The following is a 20,873-nucleotide window of genomic DNA, read 5'->3' as shown; positions in this document are numbered from 1 at the left end:
CACCAAGACATCCACCAAATGTAAACAAAATTTTTTTCTTTCCCAGCTGCTGCTATTTCTTACAACCAAAGTGAAACCACCACTTAAACTTTCATATCACTCATTTCGATAGGTTTACACAGTTACTGAATTGCTATACTCCCACCCCTAGACCTTTCGAAGATGAATGAATCTATGAATTGGTCTTGCGACGTATTTGCAAATGTTTACAACATCATCAAATTTCAGCTGCCAACGGCCGGTGAAGGTGGTGACCTTTCTCAGCTTGATTTTTCACCGATAATCAATGACTTACTTCATATATTGGTCACCCCAACTCCCTTGGAAGAATCACGGACTCAATTAATAAACGAAACTAAACCGGTGACTTTTTCCAATGGATCTCAAGTTAAATTGAATCAACCGTTTATAGAAATTAGTGCAGTTTTAGCAAAGGAATTAGATTTGAATGAAATAGCGTCAGCTGAGTTGTTATATTATGCAGGTGATGTTAGTTATAAAAAGGGAACCTCTTTAGGTGATGCTGCTAGATTTTCATATTATTCTAGACTAGAGTACATTTTGAATATCTTGGGATATTTAACCATTCAGAAGCAATTGCATTTGGTGATTACAAAGGAGTCTGATTTCCAGATCTTGTTTGATAACTTGATTAAAAGTTTTGAAAAGATTTACAGATTAATCAACAATCTTCATAATATGATTGATAAGCAGAAGGTGACGAGTGATATCAATAGTCTTGCTTTCATAAATTCTATCAATTTTGCTAGAACTCAATTATTTAATAATCATGAATTATTAGGCAAAGTGTTGTACGGATTGGTTGATCAATATTTTGATAAATTCGGTAACTTAAACAACTACAAGAAAATGTTACAGTTGATACTGGATCATCACGAAGATGGTGATATTTTACAAATACACTTTTTACCTGGTGTTTTACAATTCATAGCCAAGCTATTGGAAGGCAATGATGCCTTAGTAGGTGAATTCCATACTCACATTACTACCAAAATATCTGACGATTATCGATTAGTATCGATACCTACCTGTGGTGGTGATAAAGACAATGACGATATAATTGATTTGTCAAAGTCAAAGATAAGTGGATTTGAAATTGTAACCAATTTTTTCTTCTTATCACATTTCATTACTTGGTGTAAAGAAGAAGGAACTAGAACCGCCAAGTACGATTTTAAGGAACATATTTTAAAGTATATGGAATATTTGATAAGTTATGGAGTAATGGAAAGAATATTGTGTTATTGTGCTGAAACAAGCAATGCGAAAACACAACAAGCATTTGAATATAGTAATATTTATGACTTCAGATCCTTATTGCAAAGAAACTTTCCCAAATTAACACCTTCTAAATTTCAATACCCAGGAACCCAAGAATTGTTGTATGCTTCAAATATGAAACCAGGTTTTGAGAATATCGGAAAATTACTCGATGTTTCATATTTGACTTTAAATGAAGATTTGAATGAAAGTTTAATAGCACCATTCTTCCAAAGATTCTTTAGTGTATTCATAGTCAATGCTGCTATTGTTTTGACTCAATTGAGAGATCTAGAGGAGGATTTTGTATTATCATCTATAAACAGACAGCAAGACGAAGATAGTGATGAGTACGAAACTAAAACTGCCACCACAGTATCAAGCAGAAAGACAGACGATAGTTACAGTGATTTTGATTCAAATTCAAGGACCAGATCTGCCGAGAAAGTAGGTCTAGACTTGGACGAAGTTGCTCAAAGGGCAGATTTAGAAAGATTTTACTTGGCATTTGCATACACGTTTAATAATAGACCTGAATTGTGTAACTTATTTTGGTCCGAAGAACAACAGGTTAGTAATGATATTGTTGGGTTTATTTCTTGGGGGTTATCAAACAATACATCACCTTTAATTACAGCTACCTTTTGTATCTTGTTATCTTCTTTAGCATCTGGTGGCAACGAGACTGCAGCTAGAATCTGGGAAATTCTTGTCAACAATAATAATGCCACCATGAAAAAGAATGACTACTCTAAAATATCAGTCGATTCCTTGGTTGATTCCTTGAATTATTATATTGATTCCTTAAATGAACAATTTGAGTTGGATTTGAATGATCAATTAAAACTATACCAAAAGAAACAAGAATTTTTATTTTCGAATAATTATTCAGCTCAAAAGGAAGCAGAAGATGCTAACGCAAACAGAATTACTATTGAATTAGCCGAGGATTCAATTGTTTTCATTTCAGGATTTATGCAATTGGTTTCAGGTATTGTTAAGAATCTATCAATTCAAAATGAAAGAGGAAGAGAAATCAAGAACATTGCATATACCAGATTTCAACCTATAATTAAAGGGTTCTTGAAATTTGACAACTTGATTAAAGGAGGAAAAATATTATCTGTTGATGTTAATGCAGGTACTTCGAACAACAATCCTAAATTTATTGATTTACCAACTATTTTAGTCAGTGATGATTCTATGGTTATATTGATCAATTTAATTTTAACTTTGTTGGGTGACTTCGTTGATCATTCAAAGGATGACGATGGTCAAGGTAATACGATTGGTTATGAAATTTGGAGATTAGTCGATAGGTGGTTATATTTTGGTTTACATGACTTACCAGAAACAACAACTGCAACAACCAGTACCTCTTCAGCTGATGGGTTTTCTAGAACATCATTGTCAGCTACCAGAAAAAGATATACAAGTAAGAGAAATATGAGAATTAATCAAGCATTTTCTGTAAACTTGACCCATTTCAGCGAAATTGCAAATTTCACAACCTTGATTAGGAAATTATTAACCCCATTCAATACCAATAATCAAGCTTTCCTGAAATATTCCCTTTTATTTCCTTGCGATTTGGGTTTGGGTTATAGAGTCAATAATCAAATTGGGATCTGGCCATACATTGAATTTTTGATGTTGGAGGTGTTTGGAAATTCACATAATATCTCTAATAAGAAAGATCGTCATCTTTTACAACTGGAAGTGATTGAAATCTTGATTAATTCGCTTGAAGAGATTGATTGGAAGTTTTTGAGTGAAACCGCCCCACAAGTAATCAGAAAATTGGATAATATTGATAATATTTTTGATTCACTTATTCCAGGAATTCAAATTGATTTTGCCATGTTTGCCAAGTTACACCAATCATTAGCTGTTCTTCATTATTTGTTTGACAACAAGTTTTTCAACACATTGTTTAAAGTTATTGATATTGGTGTTGATGAAGTTAATTCATCTGAATCTTCATCAGAATTAGTTGCACAAGTTTTGAAGGTGCTTGATAAATTATTGGATGTTCAACCCACATATCTTAGAAGATTGTTACCGTTATTGAAGACTAAGGATGGTATCACGCAACCACAGAAACAAGCTCCAGCACAACCATTAGGTGTCAACACAAGCATGAGTCTTATTTTGAGCACTCCAAGAACTATATTTGATAATGTTTATTACCCAAGAAATATTGGTTCTCACGGAGTTGATGATTTTTACGAAATTTTATTATTCCATTTGGCCACAGTTGTCCATTTCGCTTTATATGTTGGATGTAACAATGATGAAATTTCAAACCTGGCAATTTCCATCTTACAGCAAATTGACAATTCCAAATATTTCCATTCAAGAAAGATTGCTAATTCTGTAGATCCTTTGTTGGAAAATAACAGATTATTAACCACTTTCCAAAGTATTGATGAATCAATTAAGATCAAGTATGCATTTATTAACAAGTTCGAGTCCCTTGAAGAATCCTCGTTCAAAATGAAGTACAGAATAATTGAATTTTTGTTGAATAACTTGAATCATCAACCAAATGGCAAAGTTGCAACGGTGGCTCATTTCTTATTAGGTTTCGATTTCAGAGGTCACAATTTGTCACTTGGAAATCAAAATAATACTCTTTTGAAAACATTGTTGCGTACTCTCAGTGTCAGTCTTGATTTACTCTCAGAAATTGATTACAATAATGGAAATAAATATATCATAGATATTGGCCCTGCTAAATTGTCATCTTTGATCTTGGAAGTTTTGATTAAATTAGTAAGGGATCCAATAAGTTCAGTTGTTACCTTGAATCAATTGCGTGAATATGACGATTTGTTTGAAAAGTTGATTAATTATCAACCTAAATTAGACTTGAGTACTATTTGGTGTGGGGTTGAATTCAATGGAGATTTACAAGTGGATGGTGTTAATGCATTTATTGAATCATCATTAAGTGTCGAGACATTCTTTGCTTTTATAAACCAAAGAAACTTGATCTTGCAATACTTATCATTGGAATTCCATCACATTTCATCAATTACAAAAAAGGAATATTATATCAACCTATTAATTAACAACAAGGAATTTTTGAATCATGCTCCTAAGATACTTAGCTTCTTGGATGTTTTGAATTATTCATTCAAGAATTTTGAAATGCAAAAGTATGAACTGTTAGATAAGAAATTCAACATGTTGCTGATTTTGCAACAAGCTAAACATAAGTCGGACAACGAACAGGAAGAATATTTGGATTTATCGATTTTGAACAAGATCATTAAAATTTTATGCCAAGGTTCCAATGCAATTACCAATGATGCTAAGAGAGCATTTTCTCAAGAGGTTATGGTCGAAGGGAATAGGATTAACGAATTTGTTATCAAATATATTGTCTCTAATGATTTGAAAGAAGTTCAATTGAAATGTTTACATTCATGGTGTCAATTGATTGAGATTTTGATTACTGACAATGGATTACAATCAACCGATTTCTTATTACAAGTGTTGCAGATTGTTATCCCCAAAACCAATGACTATTTGGAGACTGACATTTCATTTTCAGCCGAGATGATTTCATTATGTGTATTATTATTTGATTTATATGAGAAACAAATTCTCAATCAAAGTAAAGGAGAAGAAGATTTCACTCTTGGAATGGGAAGGTTAATTCCATTATTTCAAACTTGCCTCACTGGGATTTTGAATTCTAATTCTACTCCAAATCTTCGTTCGGATTTGTATGTACTATGCAACAAGTTTTTGATGAAGATATTTGATAAGGATTCCCTGTTTGTTTTGCCAATGATTCGTATTATTAAGTCACTGGACAAGAAATTTTTCGAGATTATATGTAATGATGCTATTTATTCCGAAGGTTCTTCAAGAATAACATCGACATTATTACTTGAATCATTGATACATTTGGGTTCACTGGCGGGTAAGGCAAATTTCATATTGGATTCCTTAGTGAAGAATAACTCGTTGTTGTTATTGGTCAGATCGATCAAGAGAACCGATCAAATGATTAAATTGTGTATTAAACCAGGAGGAGGAGTAACTTTGGATAATTTAATTTTTGAATTGACTGCATTCAAGTCTACGTTATATTTGTTGATACGTGTTTCACAATCTAAAAGTGGAGCTTTGCAATTGATTCAAAGTGAATTGTTTTCTGTTTTGAGACAATCCAGATTCTTACTGATTGATCCAGATTTAGGACTCAATTTGAATATCAAAGAAGGTCATGATTTTAAGAGTATTACAGTTAATGTATTGTTAGATACACCATCTACATTGAATGATTTGGTTGATTTGAGCAAAATTCGCAAGGAGAATACCATATCGTACTTTGAATTTTTGATTCCTATATTCCAACTCATAACTACAGTTTTATTGGCTATGGGTCCAACCTATAAACCAGGAATCATGGAAACCAAGGGATTAATGGAAAGCTTTAATAGATTAATTGTTGGAGTAATGAAGAGGGACGTTTTGTTAGAATCTAGAAAGGATAATGTTGCTGGTGCTGTTGCTGGCGCTACCAATGTTACTGGTATCTATAAAGAAGATAGTACACAAGTTCAAGACTTGCAGAAATTGGTTAAATTGTTTACGTTAATTGATTCTTTGGTTAATTCTAGTGTCAAAGAATAGTTTTTTTTATAGAGTATACTACAATAGAAATATGTAATTATAGTCTTTGTGAGTAGGCTCATAGGTTGGTGATATTCGCTAGAGTGCACGACCTTTTTTAATTTTTTTTTTTTTTTTTTGCTTATTGAGTTGTACATGGACTGGATGTGCGATTAAAGTGTCAGTATATTTCAAGTTACCAATCGAATAGAAATACCACATCAACAATGTCAGAATTTGAAAAGACAGATCCATCAAAGTTTTTGAGTGATATAATTGGATCATCTGTGATTGTGAAGTTGCAGAACGGTATCAACTATACCGGAAATTTACAAACTATAGATGGATACATGAATGTTGTATTGGACAATGCCAAGGAATGCAGTAACGGTAAAGTAGTGAGGGATTATGGTGATGTGTTTATCAGAGGTAACAATGGTATGTATATAAACAAGAGTGTTGTGAAGCGAATTTATACTAACGGCAACTTTAGTGTTGTATATTAGTGAAGCATAAGTTAGGTTGTTGTTATTAGCATAAATGTATATTAGAATTTAAGACATTACTATGTTTTATGTTAAATATTTACCATATTGATGTAGCTATAGTTGGTTGTTATAACCAGTTGGAGGTTCGAACACTGCTATTTTTTCTTGAATTCTCGTAGTATCATAGTCAGAATAGGCTGCAATGTACAGCAAATCGACAGTAATTTCTATTTGATCCCCACGGAACAAGGTCATCTATATAATCCTAAAATGGGAGTACCGTTCTACTTTGAGCAAATTGAAGTATCCAGTTACTATCAGAGGACTCAGAACCTTGAACCCTTGAGACTTGGGTTATTGGTTAAAGTTAGTCTAGTGCAACTAAGTCTTTCTCAGAATCACCAGGTTCTATTATACACCTGATTGAGTAACCCATGCGTCATTCTGTCATACAGTTGCAAATATGGCTTCTAGGGGACTATATGGGAAAACAGTCCACATGTGATATTGTACACGTGACACAACCATGTAACATTTTTTAGAAAGTTATTTTGAGCGAATCAAATTCCAGCGTTGATATAAAAATAGTCGTGCACTTTTGCGAATTATGGCCTTTTCCGAAAAATCAAAAGTAACTGAAGAAAAATTGTTCATAATGTTTTGAGGTAGTTTTCGGTTTAAGCATTACTTGTATCCAACAATCATGTCATTCGTAATCAGAAGACAATTGTCTACTTTAATTCCACCAAAGATCGCTTCTGCTAGAGTATGTCATCCAATTTGAAACATGGAGTGAACGGACTGTGCATATATCGGACAAGAGTATTTTCAATTGTGGGTTTAAATGTTAAAGAATTGAGAATAAGTCATATCATCGTGATGTTCATGTTGAGTGTGTATCCCACATAATTAACGAAGTGGACCAAACAATCTGAAAATAAGAATAAAACAGAGGGAAACAAGAGAATAGTAATATTTCCAAAATTTTGTATATGCGAAAATGCATTGAATTTTAACTACAGAACGTATAAAATCTATCCTAATGGTTTCCAGATGCATAAGAATTGAATAATCTGTAATGTCCAATGATAGCTGCAGCAAATTATAACACAAGATCTGTAATACTAACATATATTCTAGTCCCTTGGATCCAACCCACATGCCAAGAGAATGGCTGATGTTGTTTCTTTTTACCAAAAGTTACCAAAGGGTGCTGCTCCAGCTCCAAAGCCAACTGCCAACCCATTCACCAAGTACTACCGTGCTTACTTTGAAGGTGACAATGCCTCTGGTAAGCCATTATTGCACTTGATTGCTTTAGTTGTTGTTGTTGGTTACACCTGGGAATACCAATCCCACTTGAAGCATCACCATTAATCGTGTTGATGGATGTGTAGATATCTAAAAGTGGCATTGAAATAGCTTATATATTGTTCATACAGTTAAAAATATACATTTTGAGTTATTAGACATATAATTATCAGATTTGATATAGGGTGCTACTGTTGAAAATCGGTCAGACAATGTCCAGCTAGTGCAGTTGTCACAAGTAAACTTTCTACTTTGACAGTGCATATAGTTGACGAGGTTATAATATTCACAGGACAGATTGTCAAGGAAACTTGAGATATTTTTTTGTTGGTTGTAGATTTTATGGTACGATGTATCTATGTATGCAACAGGGCACGCGTAAATTTCAATCAAAGCTTGTACATTCCTCGTTGATGGAAATGCCAACGCAGCAAAATGTTCGTTCAGTATTAATCCGGCCGGAGTTGTTGGTATGCGGGGAGCAGAACAAGCACAGAGAAATTAGAATTCTAGACGACAAGTGCAAGTTTAAGCTCTTGGAAATTTCTGTATATACACACACACATAATATGTAGATGAACATTGCACGATCAGCATTTACTATTTGAATATTCACAAATTGAGTAATAATCAAATATGAAATATATTGCTAAACACTCGTAGAGAAACTCATACAACCTACAATGATATGGGCAATTCTTCAACGTAGTGCAATTGATATCATTTTTGACTCTCACAGTAGTAACAAAAAATTGGCTATCATTGAAAGTAGCGCGACTTCCTCTCTGAGCAAAGCACATTAGTCCAAAGAGTTATACTTGAAATGAAACTGGTTTAAATACTCTTTGTATGATTTATATGCTACATCTATCACTAATTTCCTGAATCATAAACTGCACCGTCATTAAAGGAACCCATGACGTAAATATCTAATGCAAGATGTAGCCCATAAGAATTCCGTAGTAGAACATGTAGTTTAATTTTTATTTATTTTTTTTTTCCTTCTCCCAACTGATAGTTGAATTTCAGTTTGTCTGGTCGCTTCTCAGAACCGACGAACTTTCCATCCTTAAAGATTGTATAGAGACCATCCATCAAACCCCTAAATAGTGTTGATCAGTCACCATACCTACTAATAGAGCCATTGCCTCAATTGATACACCTTTGCATAACACGATGGATGCACCTGATTACGAGTATCAATCGTCAAGAAGAGGCGTTGTAGGAGGGTTGGCTTCAAATGTCCAGCCGCCTCTACCTTCAAACAATCACGCAGTTCCTGGACAACCACATCTGCATTACCCGCAAGCACAAAATGTGACGTATCAACAGCAACAATCTCAGCAACAACAACAACAACAACAGCAGCAACAGCAACAGCAACAACAAGCTTCTAGTGCAGCATCAACGGTTCAACCTCCTTCACAAGTACTGGCCCGTCCTGCTACCCCAAGAATGTTACGAAGTGTAAGTGGTACTTTGAAATCCAAAACTGACTTGAATCCACAGGAACCGTCGTCTCTGACTACTGTTCCTAGTGATTCTCACCTGTCCACAAATTCTCCACATTACCTGACCGTGAATCCCTCAGACCAACATTCAAGACATCCAAGTTTTCAACTGCCGGCTAATCAACTACCACCACAACACCGCCAGCAAACATCAGAATCAGAGCAATACTATCGTCCATCTTCTTCCAATCCATCAAATGCTCAATATTCTAAACCACGTAGCTCAACCAACAGGGTTCAAGCACCGGTTGCCCTCAACCCAGGCCAATCTCAACCAGGACAATCTCAAACACGCAAGAATGAATTGTTGCCACCTGCTGCTATTGGCTCACCAGCTCTAAAGCAAATCAATCCAATTGAACCGGCAGCTACTCCTACAGGTATGTCCCCACACCACCCGCCCAGCAACAAAATGGCCCCCCCTGATATAGTTACTTCGCAGCACGAATCATATAATTCGTCCGCTTCTGCCAGTGGTCATCATGCTCGCAGTCAATCTAACCCACAACCACCACAACAACAACAACAACCTCCACAAAAACAACCACTGCAACCCCAACAATCACATCTGCATCACCAGCACCATACTCCGCAACAACAACAACAACAACAATCACACCAACAGCAACAGTTTCACAGAAAATCCATTGGAGATTGGGATTTTGTCAAGACTATTGGTGCTGGTTCTATGGGAAAAGTTAAATTGGCTCAACATAATGCCACCCGAGAAATTTGTGCAGTTAAGATAATACCCCGTGCTGCTAAATTATATCAACGTGCTCATGCGAATGATCCACCACCACAAAGCACGCAAGAAGCAGCTCAAAGACACAAGGAGTTTGAGAAGGAAATTGCCAGAGATAAACGTACTATTCGTGAAGGTGCATTAGGCAGATTATTATTCCATCCGTTTATATGTCGTCTTTATGAAATGGTCCCCATGACCAATCATTACTATATGTTATTTGAGTATATCGATGGTGGACAAATGCTTGATTATATTGTTGCCCATGGTTCCTTAAAAGAAAGACATGCTAGGAAATTCGCTAGAGGAATTGCATCAGCTTTAGATTATTGCCATCGAAATAATGTGGTTCATCGTGACTTGAAAATTGAAAATATTATGATTACTGAGAAGGGTGATATTAAGATTATCGATTTCGGTTTATCTAATTTATATTCACCAAAGAATTTGTTAAAGACGTATTGTGGATCCCTTTATTTTGCTGCTCCCGAATTATTAAGTGCAAAACCATACACCGGACCCGAAGTTGATGTTTGGTCTTTTGGTGTAGTTCTCTATGTATTAGTATGTGGTAAAGTTCCATTTGATGATCAATCAGTTTCAGTATTGCATGAAAAGATCAAACGAGGAAATGTCGAGTATCCAAATTTCCTTTCTCGTGAATGCGTGTCATTATTGTCAAGAATGTTGGTTGTTGATCCAACTAAAAGAGCAACATTGTATGAGATTTGTCTGCATCCATGGATGAATAAAGGCTATGATTATAAAGCATCTAATTATCTCCCTAAGAGGGAACCATTGAAATTACCTTTAGACCCAGAAATTATAAAGACTATAGCTGCATTTGATTTGGGGAACGTTCAAACAATCACCGAGGAGTTAACTAATATATTGACTAGTGTTGAATATCAAATGAGTTGTGAGAATTGGTATAAATTAACAGAACAAGGACGAGAATATGCATCAGCAAATAATTCACACATATTACCAGACCCGACTGGTGGATTCCATCCTTTGATTTCAATTTATCATTTAGCTGATGAAATGAGGAAACGTAAGCGGGCAAAGGAAGAAGCAATTAAGGCCCAATTAATGCAACAATCGCAACTGCAACCAATCACCTCTCAACAGTTACCGCCCATACTGGCTTACCAACAACAACAATTGGCACAACAAGTTCAAGCCCAATCAAAGGTACCCGTGCAAGCTCAGCCTCAAGTGGTTCCAGTTACCCCCAAGCAGCCACCACCTAAACGTGCTCCAGTTACTCAGCCTCAACAACAACAACAACAACAACAACAACCAACAACTCCAGTTCAAGCTGATAAAGACTACAATATTGGTGGTGAAGTTGCTACTCAAGTTGCAGTATTGGCTGAAATAAGTCCAACTAAGGAAAGAAATGCTGCCACCACTCCAAGATTGGTGGAAACCGTACAACCACAAAGACATTTGCCAACATCTGGCACACCAAAATCTAAGCAGCAACAACCACTTCCAAGCCTACCAATTCCTGAACAAGCACATACTTTTAATAAAGGTACACCCGATATTGTGCTTGATAAGGATTCCGTGGAGCGACAAGGACCACCAGTCATACCTGAACAACAACCTAAAAGCCCAAGAACTAGTCTTGGAGGTCGTCCTGGTGGTGGCGATAGTTTGGATCCAAATGTTAGTAAGAGCCCAGGTACAACTACTGGCATTAATTCATTATTGAGAAGATTATCCTCCAAGAAGTACAAAACTTCTAGTGCTTCACCAAAGAGAACTACATCTCCACCTGTCGAAACCACCAATACTGATTTACTCAAGACTACGGTTGTATCTCCACCAACTTCAATTTCTCCACAATCCTCCACTACTTCAGTTACCAAACGAGATCCAATGATGCGTCGTGGTGTCAGTATGAAGGTTACTGCCAAAGAGAAGTTAATGGCTAAGGAAAAGAAAAATGAAGTGGTTAGAAAGGGTAATACAACAGCTACGACTGCGAATAAGGTGCACGGATTCATACCTGTCGAATACTTGCCACCATTACCAACACTTGATGCAAATACTAATACAATTGTGTCTGATCAGCCAAAGGCACAAACTTTGACTGTTCCCGGCGCTGGAGTTGGAGCTGGTGGTCGAAAATTACACCCTACAGCTCGAGCCAAATCTGTTGGTGGTCATGTCAGTAAGGATCAATATGTCAGTAGTGGCTCTACAAGAAGAGCACACCCACCATTGCCCAATGCCATGGGTAATCAAAACAGTGATGAAATTGTTGCTGGCGGTACTGCCACAAGTAGTGAAAACACATTTGATGGATTTTTTGATGATGTTAAGTTGGATGAATTAGAGGTTCATGAATTACCACAACTTACCGAAGATGAAATTGTAGAACAATACAATAATGCTAAACCTGGAAGTATGCCATCCATTGAACATTGTAAGACATTATTCTTGAAAGGATTCTTTAGTGTTCAAACTACATCTGCTAAACCATTACCGGTCATTAGATATAATATAATTAGCATTTTGAGCAAGTTAGGTGTTAGATTCCAGGAAGTTAAAGGTGGTTTTGTTTGTGTTCACAAACCATCAGTTCAAACCAAGCCAAAGAATGAAACTGATGAAGGGGAAGAAAATGATTCAGGAAACAGTACCATTCATGATGAAGAGCAAGAAGGACAGGATGATGATGATACACAAAACAGCGCCGAGAAACAATTATATGGTGATGCATTTAAATCTACTTCTTCATCTTTTGGTGATGAACCTTTCAAGATTCCCGGAACCTCAGAAGGAACAAAAACTCCAAGTAGACGACCAAGTATTCAAATTCAAACTACATTATCACCTAGTGCGGCCCCACCTTCTGGAAGTATCAAATCTCATAAATCATCTAATTCAATTGGCAGTGCTTCGGGATCTGGATCTGGATCTGGAGGACATAGACGAAAATTCTCAATTGGTAATTCATTCCTTACCCAATATCGTAAGAAGAATGGATCTCAAGTTATGATGCCGCCTAATACACCAGCTGCAGCTAAAGTTATTCGTGGAATGTATGATGACGAAGAAGAATTTGAGATTTCTCAAGCGTTTGAAATGGACGATTCTGCAGAATCATTGAATGGATATATTGGTGGAAGTGATATGTTGGTATCATCTCGAATTGAGCAAAGGGCAACTTCAGCAAAGACACAATCTCAACATCAACGCAATGCCAGTGTTTCATCCACAGGCAGTAGGAAAATTGCCAAGAAGTCACCATTGAAATTTGAGATTCATATAGTTAAAGTTCCATTAGTTGGATTATACGGTGTTCAATTTAAAAAGATTTTCGGCAACACTTGGAATTATAAAACTTTGGCTAGTCAAATTTTGAATGAGATGAATTTATAGTTGATTACGTGGAGACGTTATTGCTTATTTTATATGAAGTTCATTTCGGTGCTGTTACTTGTCTCTTATATAGTTTTTAATATTTTTTTTTTGTTTATTATTTAATTTACAGTCACGTATAAAGTTATCGAGAAGTAAGAGCTTAAATTTATAGCTGGTGCATCGTTTTGCGGTGATATCAAGATACTTTACTAAATCTGAGGACAAGAGCAGAAAGTTATAATACAGATTTTATTTCTAAATAGTAATACAGTTGACAGTAACAATGCTAGTGATTTACAATTTGATTTGTGGTAGTGACAATAGGTGAAATGGGTTTTTCCGGGTTTATATTAGTTGTTGTCACAATTGGTGGAACATTTGATTGTTGGTTAACTACTTTCTCAATGGGAAATTCTTGCTTTGACTCCTGTGATTGTATATGATGAACATTTGTCGTGGTCTTAATTGGCGTAGTTTCACTCTTAGTGGGGGTTGTTGCAGGTGAAGGACTAGACAAGTCAATTGCCGTATGAGACAAGGATGGAGTTGGAGTTTTCACTTGTTCAGGATGTTCCAAATGAATAGTTACTGGAAATTCAGCAGTTTCACCTTCCGAATCGAGTGATACAACTTCGACTTCAGGAGTTGGGGTGAATGCTGGAGTTTTATCAAGTCTTAATCTTAATCTTTCTTCTCTGGTTAACCCATTGGTAAAATCTTGATGTTGTTTCAATTGTTGTTCCTTCAATCTTGTCCTTCTTTCAAACCGTTTTTCAGCAGCCAATGCTAATTCAATCTCTTCTTGTTGTCTTTGTAATTCTAATTCTTGTTGACGTTGTTTTTCCTTTGCTTCCAATCTAGAAGATCTCTTTCTGGTGGCTAACAAGGTAACTAATTGAATTTCTTTACGTTTATTAATTAAGAATTTCCGTTTCCGAATTTCGTGATTGAAAACTGCATCAACTGTTTTAGAAATTTTTGTCACTATTGGTTTGATCTTGTGTGATTTTTTTAAATATTCATTTAATTCATAAATATCTTTGTAAACCAATTCAAACTTGATTTTAGACATATTTACATCAAAAGAGTTTGAATTAAAATATTCATTGGGGTTTTCCGGTGATAATTTTCTCTTTTTGGGGATTACCAACTGGTTATAAGTGATGGTTCTTTTATAAAGTCTGTTATCTTCGAATAGCAAGAAATATTCATCTTGGGAGCTATTCTTGGAAGGTGGGGTGAATATTGAGTTCACTCTTAATTGATCAAATGTTAATCCAGTTTTGTCTATCCAGTCTCTAAATTTGGAATAGTTTGAAATGTATGAGATTAAAATGTATAAGATTTCAAATTTGTCAGAGATCTTCAACTGATCAAATTTAATGTCAACTTCTTCTTCATGTTTAGTGTTTGCTGTTTCTTCTGCTTCGTCTTCTTCCTCTTCTTTCCCGCCTAATGGAGTCTCGATACCAAACCATAATCTGAAAATTTTTTCGAAATTATTCAACGAGGACAATTTTGAATTTTGCAATGTTGAAATTAAATTCAACTTTAACTTATCTATGAACAAAACCAGCTGTTGTTCACTCGCTCCATATCCACCGCTAGGAAAATAATTCAATAATTCCAACTCAAACAAATCAACATCAAATAACTCGGACTGTAACTTAAGGAATCCTCGAAAGTTATACAACCAATTAATAACATATATATACTTGAAGCTGGCTCGTAAATTGTCCAATTCTTCAGTGTTGTATTCATTTTGATTTGGTAATTTTACAGGATGATGTTTAGCTAAGGTTTGCTTTTGGTCAGCACTACCTATCTTCAAGGAATATGCAGGATGTGATTCTTCAGCAGAAGTTGCTGGTGTGGAAGACTTGGATCCTTTGGCCACCATAGTTTGTGTTGTTAGCAAAAGAAATAAGTAGGTGAAGTTTTGAAATTTTGACAGAAATGATGCTGTTGAAGTTATAGCAACGCGCGTTCTCCTGCACGCGCAATCGGTAAGAGTCGTGCAAATTGGCAAACTTTGATGCTTACAGTTTGAAACATTCTATATCTGCCCACCGTATATACTTGTTCCAACTAAATGGCAATGGCCATATGATGAAGGGTGTGCCTATTGTTGGTATCCTCTAATATAAAATTTAGTTTTACCAAGGTTGGTTTCACCAAGGTTGTTTGTACTTTTAGTACCTTCTTCGTAACCACGTCATTAGCAAATCTACTTGGAACAATAATACGTTACGTAAAGTACGAATCGATCGAAGCACTCATCTATTCTCAATTAAAACCCGTGGATTATCGTTGCTATCAACAAATATTGCAGCATATACGGTATGTTTATTTGGATGCAGAACCAGTATTCTCTTCCTTTCCTAAAGTCGATCAACATTACATAATAAAACAACTCCCACACCTGATGTCCCATGTATAACTTGAAAAATTGCATTTGAAGCATAATCATTATGCTGACATAATTTGTATAATATATGCCTAGACCTCTATTCAATGGGAGCATCTAATCATAAGTTTCTTCATCTTAAGTTGAACCATTTTATATCTGCAAAGAACTAAGTAAGCAAGATCTGGCCACAAAATCACCAACAGAATGTACAGGAAATTGAAAAGTATTATAACCACATTAGTACGTAAAGTAGAACAAATCGAGTACCAAATTCGTAGAATTGGTGAGGAAAACACTGATACAAAGTATGCTAATTATAAACTGGCATTAGAGACTTCAAGCACCAAGTTCACAATAATGACGTTGCCAAATGATATTCTTGGTGGTATTTTGACTTATCTCAATCAGATCCATATCTGTGAAATTTGTACTGTCAACTCTCGACTATATATTTTAGGAAAGAGAAAGTTATATAATTTCATCTATATCAACAGCTTGAATCGACATTACCAAATTTCTGTTGATACATACACCCCTGTTCTATCTCATATAGACAGTGGTGAATAGTGAAAACCTATTCCCATGGTTGTAAAACAACCCAAACATCGACCTTATTAAATGGATTGTATTTGAACGTGGCCACCCTATCTATGTTGCAATCTAAGCGTTATATGCTTCGATTTACGTTACTATTCGAGAAGAGATTCTTCAATACCGTCCACGATATAACACACAAAGCCAGTACTGCGAAAGACTAATAATATCGCGTTTTAGAGCCTTAAGATCTTCGAATGCCAAATCAGATCCCATGCCTTGGGTTAAACAACTCAGTATATCTGCCAATATTGCTAGCGAGAATAACTTACAAAAGATACACAGTCTATTGGGTTTGACCAATTTGGCCATTCATACCTGTGGTGGTAGCAATTATGGCAAACTTTGAGCAACCCATTTCAAGGATTTACCGATCAAGTTCTTGATGGCCTCATTCACAGAAGCCATCTCCACATGAGTGATCGCTGTTATATCGACAATGTTCAGTTTGTAGAATCTAATAACATTTGAATTGCACTTTTGGTTCATGGAAGAATATCTAAAATCATTCCAGCCAGCATTCTGTCGGTTTTTTGCCAATTTGAAAAACGTGTATAGCATTTGCTTAATATCACAATTCATGCAATATGACCAGCTCTTCAATTTATTCAAGCCAAACTCATTACATACTTTCTATTTGCGAATCATGAAGGAGAAAGATCGATCAGTAGAAATTTCTGTTTGGAACATGTTGAAGAATCAAGATCAAAAATTATGCAGGTAGTATGCGAGTTATGATATTGGTTATGAATCCCACCATAGATGGTATGGACTTGCAGAATTCGATAAAATATTCAAATGATGTAAAGAAGAACTAAGTATGGAAGAAATAGTTTGGCATGCTCGGAAGATACGATTGTGTGTAAAGAATCCAAAGAGTTTCCCGGAGTTGAAGTAGGTGATAATCGATGGAAGTTGCTACTTTATCAAGAGGGACTCCTGGTCAAAATATTAATATTAGACCAGTTAACAATATGGTATCTTCAAAATCGAGAATGTACTTCGAATGAAAAACCGGTATAAAATATAGATATATTTAACCTACTGCCTCTACTGTGTAATGGTCTAACGCATTATTTTCTGCTGAACATACGATCCTTGATTTTCAAGATCTTTCTGAGTTCCAAAACACTGTTGATTATATTTTTGTTAAAATAAATAAGTCTATGTTATGTAATTTGTTACGATATAACAAAGATGTTATAAAGAAATATTTAAAGTACCGGCTTTTCCTAAATAGGTTGGTCACAGTTTGTCCTGTTTGAATTATGATAGATCTGCCAGATCTACTATCGCCAATAAGTGTTATACACAACAGGCATTTTTAGAAAAATAAATTAAACTAATACACTATAAAAAACTAACCAAAATAACCCAAAAAAAAACATAACACATAAAAACTTCTATCAGTCTAAGATGACTTATCAATCAATTTTTTCAATTCTTCGTTCAAACGTTTAATTAAAATCATTTCGTTGCTTATTCTAATTAGCGCATTATGTTTTGACAAGTTTGGTAATCCGTCTTTGCTTATTCTTGCCTTTTTAGATTTTCTTTGCTCTTCACTTATGGCTGGTAATTTATTGAACGCTTCTAAATCAATAATTTGTTTTAAACAACGCTGATAAGCCAATTTACATAATTGCCTCCGTTTTTGCTCCGAATGTGAATGATTTAATCTCTTCTGTTCTAATGATAATAAAGGTTTATGAGTTACTCTTTTCTTCTTTCTTTTGACTTGTGGTTTGTCCTCCTGAGTTTTTGTTTCATCGCCGCTTGTTGGTGGGGTTATAATCATTCCATTTATATCGTTTGCTCTTCTTTTAAAGTCATCCAATATATAACTAGAGTTGGCTGAATTAGATGATGACTGTCGAGTAGTATTTGGAGTTGGCAATGAGTGTTGGGTGGGGGGAAATTGAGCTGCAGGGTATATTATATTTTTATTGGGTTCATGGTATGTCTTATTTAACTGGGGTAATTTCATCGTGTGCATTTCAAATGAGGGATTGAATTCGTCTTCTTCTTGTTTAAACCTTTTATGACCTTCACTTTGACTCTTATTTATGTAAAATTGCAAGGGGTCCCCGGACGCATTTGGGTTGGTTAAATTATCAAGAAATTTCTCCAATGCATTGGATTCAGTATTGGAAAAGAATTGGTCAAAGTCATCTTCTCCTTCTGGTTTGTTATCCTTTGCCATGTCAAATGAGTAATTTTTGTTCATATAATTAGAAATAATCCCATTACCATTCAATATTTGGGCACGTCCATAGGCAAATTCATCTTCATTACGTACTGGCTCAGTTGGTTGGGTTAAATTTGTTTGATATTGCTGATTTAACATTTGTACCTTTTGTAACTCTTCGACTGTTCCATGAGCCATCTTAGTTTGTAAATTATTATACATGGAATAAGCTTGTTCAAAGTCCATATCGGATGATAATAAATCTAAGAAGGACATGCTTGGATCTGAGCCATTCTGCTGTGATTGTGAGTGCAGCTTATCGTGAGGTTGATGTTGTCCTGTATCCAAATTGTGGATGTTCATATTATTTGATATTACGAAAGTAGCTGTGTGAATCAATTCGAATAAAAATGGTTATATTTAATAGGAAATACGTTTTTGTAAGTTGGTCGTGAAATTTGATGCTTATAAGATATCTAGGGTTTTTAAAAGAATCTTGTGAAACTTCAACCTTTATATGTACAAAGATAAATTGAGTGGAATAAAATACGACTAAATTCGACTTTCAATTTTCATGTGCAAAAAAAAGAACCTAAAAATTTATTAACCCACGAATGACAAAATAATCAAGTTTATTTATATAGAGGGAGAAATTAAAAAAAAAAAAATAAATAAAAAAAATACTCTTGCTACCTAGTGAATTTCTATGCAAAGAATGGGTTAACTAAATGATCTCCTCCTACTGCTGCCTTTTACCCAGAAAAATCTTGTAACCAAAAAAGAAAACCACCACAACCTTAATTAGGAAAAGAAGAAATTTCAGTAGTGGTGTTAGGATTCTTGACAAAGGCAAAAAAAAAATACAATCGTAAGTAGAGTCAGAAAAAAAAAGAAGGTTACTATTTTTCCAATATTTTATATTTTTTATGTGACCTACGGACTTTTGATTTAGAAAATATTACTTGGTGCTAATTTCAAATACATTACTCCGAAAATTGTCAGTGCTACACCGACAGGGGATGGAATCAAGGAACATATTCATACATGTAGATTAGATATCCCATTATTCCAGTTAAGGTACCCATCTCTTAATCCCGCCCCTGACGGAGTTTATTCTGTCATTTTGAGTGGCAAACCTACTTTTTGTGGGCAGATTCACTATGGACTAAAAAAAAAAGTTTTATACAAAATAGGAAATTTTATGGGGAGGAAGTACAACCCATATATTGTTTTGATACCATATGTATGCATCTTTCGGACTGATCACTACTATGACGGAGATTGTTTAGCAAAATGAAACTTTTTGTCCACCCCTCGTTTAACCACTGTAACAAGGTACGAAAGGTCATTTACACAGGTTAACTCCGCCAAGTTAATGTATTTTTGGATTAAGTCTATTTAGCGACTACCCCTCAATTTTATTCTTTGTTTATTTGCTCTAATCATAATTCCTGTCGCACGCCCCCACTCTTCGGCAATATGGTGAGAAATCTTTCCGCGTTATTGTTCTCATTAAGCAACCTAAGATTGCTAAGGTAACAATAATATTTCATCTCTACATACCTAATTAGGTAATACAAGCTCGTTCCTGCATTTCCCATGGCAACATGAACCGGCATTGTTTGATCGACAACGGCTCTCGGACTTACCCTTTAATCTTATCGAACCATCCCAGTAAGTTTTAGATGGATATTCTTAGAATTAAGATAAAGTTATACACTTATTCGGCAAATAAAATACGAGCATAGACGAACACGAGCAAATGCATTACTTCATAATCAAATATACTCCGTTAAAACAATTAATATAGTTTATGATATACTAATGTTTCACCCGGAACCATGGTACGATTCAATCACCTATATTGCTAAGACGATTACGTTTCTAGATGTATCAGTCACCATATTGTTTGTTTTTGTACTAGCGATACTGAAAGTATAAATCTTTTGTGCAATCTTGTTGCAATGCAATTTCCAGTCCTGGTTCAAAATAAGTTGAGAATAATTTTACGAAGCATGTTGCGCTTTCAAATTTAGGCGGAATTTCTTCTCACACTATACTACTACATTAAATAGAACTAAAAGATTTTGGTATATTACTTTTAGCCAGTTTGTTCAAAAAAAAAAAAAAAAACTACCAACAAAAGACAAACGGTGTAGTTAAACCAGTATGCTAAAAACAAAGGTTATTTAATAGAACCTTTCGCCTCCCAAACTAGTAATCTTATACTTGTATTATGTTTGAAATGTGGTCAATTGTTTATGTTCTGGTTACAATTCAAAATTCCCATATTGTCTAATTAAATTCTGTGCACAATAGGAAATTTTCAATTAATCAC

The 20,873-nt window shown here is 35.1% G+C and overlaps 6 protein-coding genes across 6 annotated transcripts; 4 read left to right on the top strand and 2 right to left on the bottom strand. All coding sequences in view use genetic code 12, as the record gives it.

Annotated features, from left to right (window-relative positions):
- Positions 1-63: 63 nt before the first annotated feature.
- On the top strand, positions 64-5,975 carry SPAPADRAFT_149697 (uncharacterized protein; the record flags this gene model as incomplete). Its single annotated transcript, XM_007374113.1, has 1 exon — positions 64-5,975. One exon carries the CDS (start codon positions 163-165, stop codon positions 5,929-5,931), a length of 5,769 nt encoding a protein of 1,922 aa, XP_007374175.1.
- Positions 5,976-6,077: 102 nt separating this feature from the next.
- Positions 6,078-6,861, top strand: LSM6 (U4/U6-U5 snRNP complex subunit; the record flags this gene model as incomplete). The annotated part of the gene is made up of 2 exons (XM_007374112.1): positions 6,078-6,348; positions 6,404-6,861. The coding sequence occupies 2 exons, from the start codon at positions 6,138-6,140 to the stop codon at positions 6,424-6,426; spliced, it is 234 nt and encodes a 77-aa protein (XP_007374174.1).
- Positions 6,862-7,077: 216 nt separating this feature from the next.
- Positions 7,078-7,873, top strand: ATP17 (F1F0 ATP synthase subunit f; the record flags this gene model as incomplete). Its single annotated transcript, XM_007374111.1, has 2 exons — positions 7,078-7,164; positions 7,539-7,873. The coding sequence occupies 2 exons, from the start codon at positions 7,102-7,104 to the stop codon at positions 7,773-7,775; spliced, it is 300 nt and encodes a 99-aa protein (XP_007374173.1).
- Positions 7,874-8,780: 907 nt separating this feature from the next.
- On the top strand, positions 8,781-15,267 carry KIN2 (serine/threonine protein kinase; the record flags this gene model as incomplete). The annotated part of the gene is made up of 3 exons (XM_007374109.1): positions 8,781-9,604; positions 9,713-11,159; positions 11,448-15,267. The coding sequence occupies 3 exons, from the start codon at positions 8,886-8,888 to the stop codon at positions 13,359-13,361; spliced, it is 4,080 nt and encodes a 1,359-aa protein (XP_007374171.1).
- On the bottom strand, positions 12,488-15,264 carry SPAPADRAFT_60017 (uncharacterized protein; the record flags this gene model as incomplete). The annotated part of the gene is made up of 1 exon (XM_007374110.1): positions 12,488-15,264. A coding segment is annotated over one exon (919 nt), but the record flags the coding sequence as incomplete, so codon positions are not given.
- Positions 15,268-17,689: 2,422 nt separating the features above from the next.
- Positions 17,690-19,110, bottom strand: INO2 (Ino2p; the record flags this gene model as incomplete). Its single annotated transcript, XM_007374108.1, has 1 exon — positions 17,690-19,110. One exon carries the CDS (start codon positions 18,896-18,898, stop codon positions 17,759-17,761), a length of 1,140 nt encoding a protein of 379 aa, XP_007374170.1.
- Positions 19,111-20,873: the final 1,763 nt, after the last annotated feature.

This window comes from Spathaspora passalidarum (assembly GCF_000223485.1).
Source record: "Spathaspora passalidarum NRRL Y-27907 unplaced genomic scaffold SPAPAscaffold_2, whole genome shotgun sequence".
Taxonomy (NCBI): domain Eukaryota; kingdom Fungi; phylum Ascomycota; class Pichiomycetes; order Serinales; family Debaryomycetaceae; genus Spathaspora; species Spathaspora passalidarum.
This window is presented reverse-complemented; position numbering and strand designations above follow the sequence as displayed.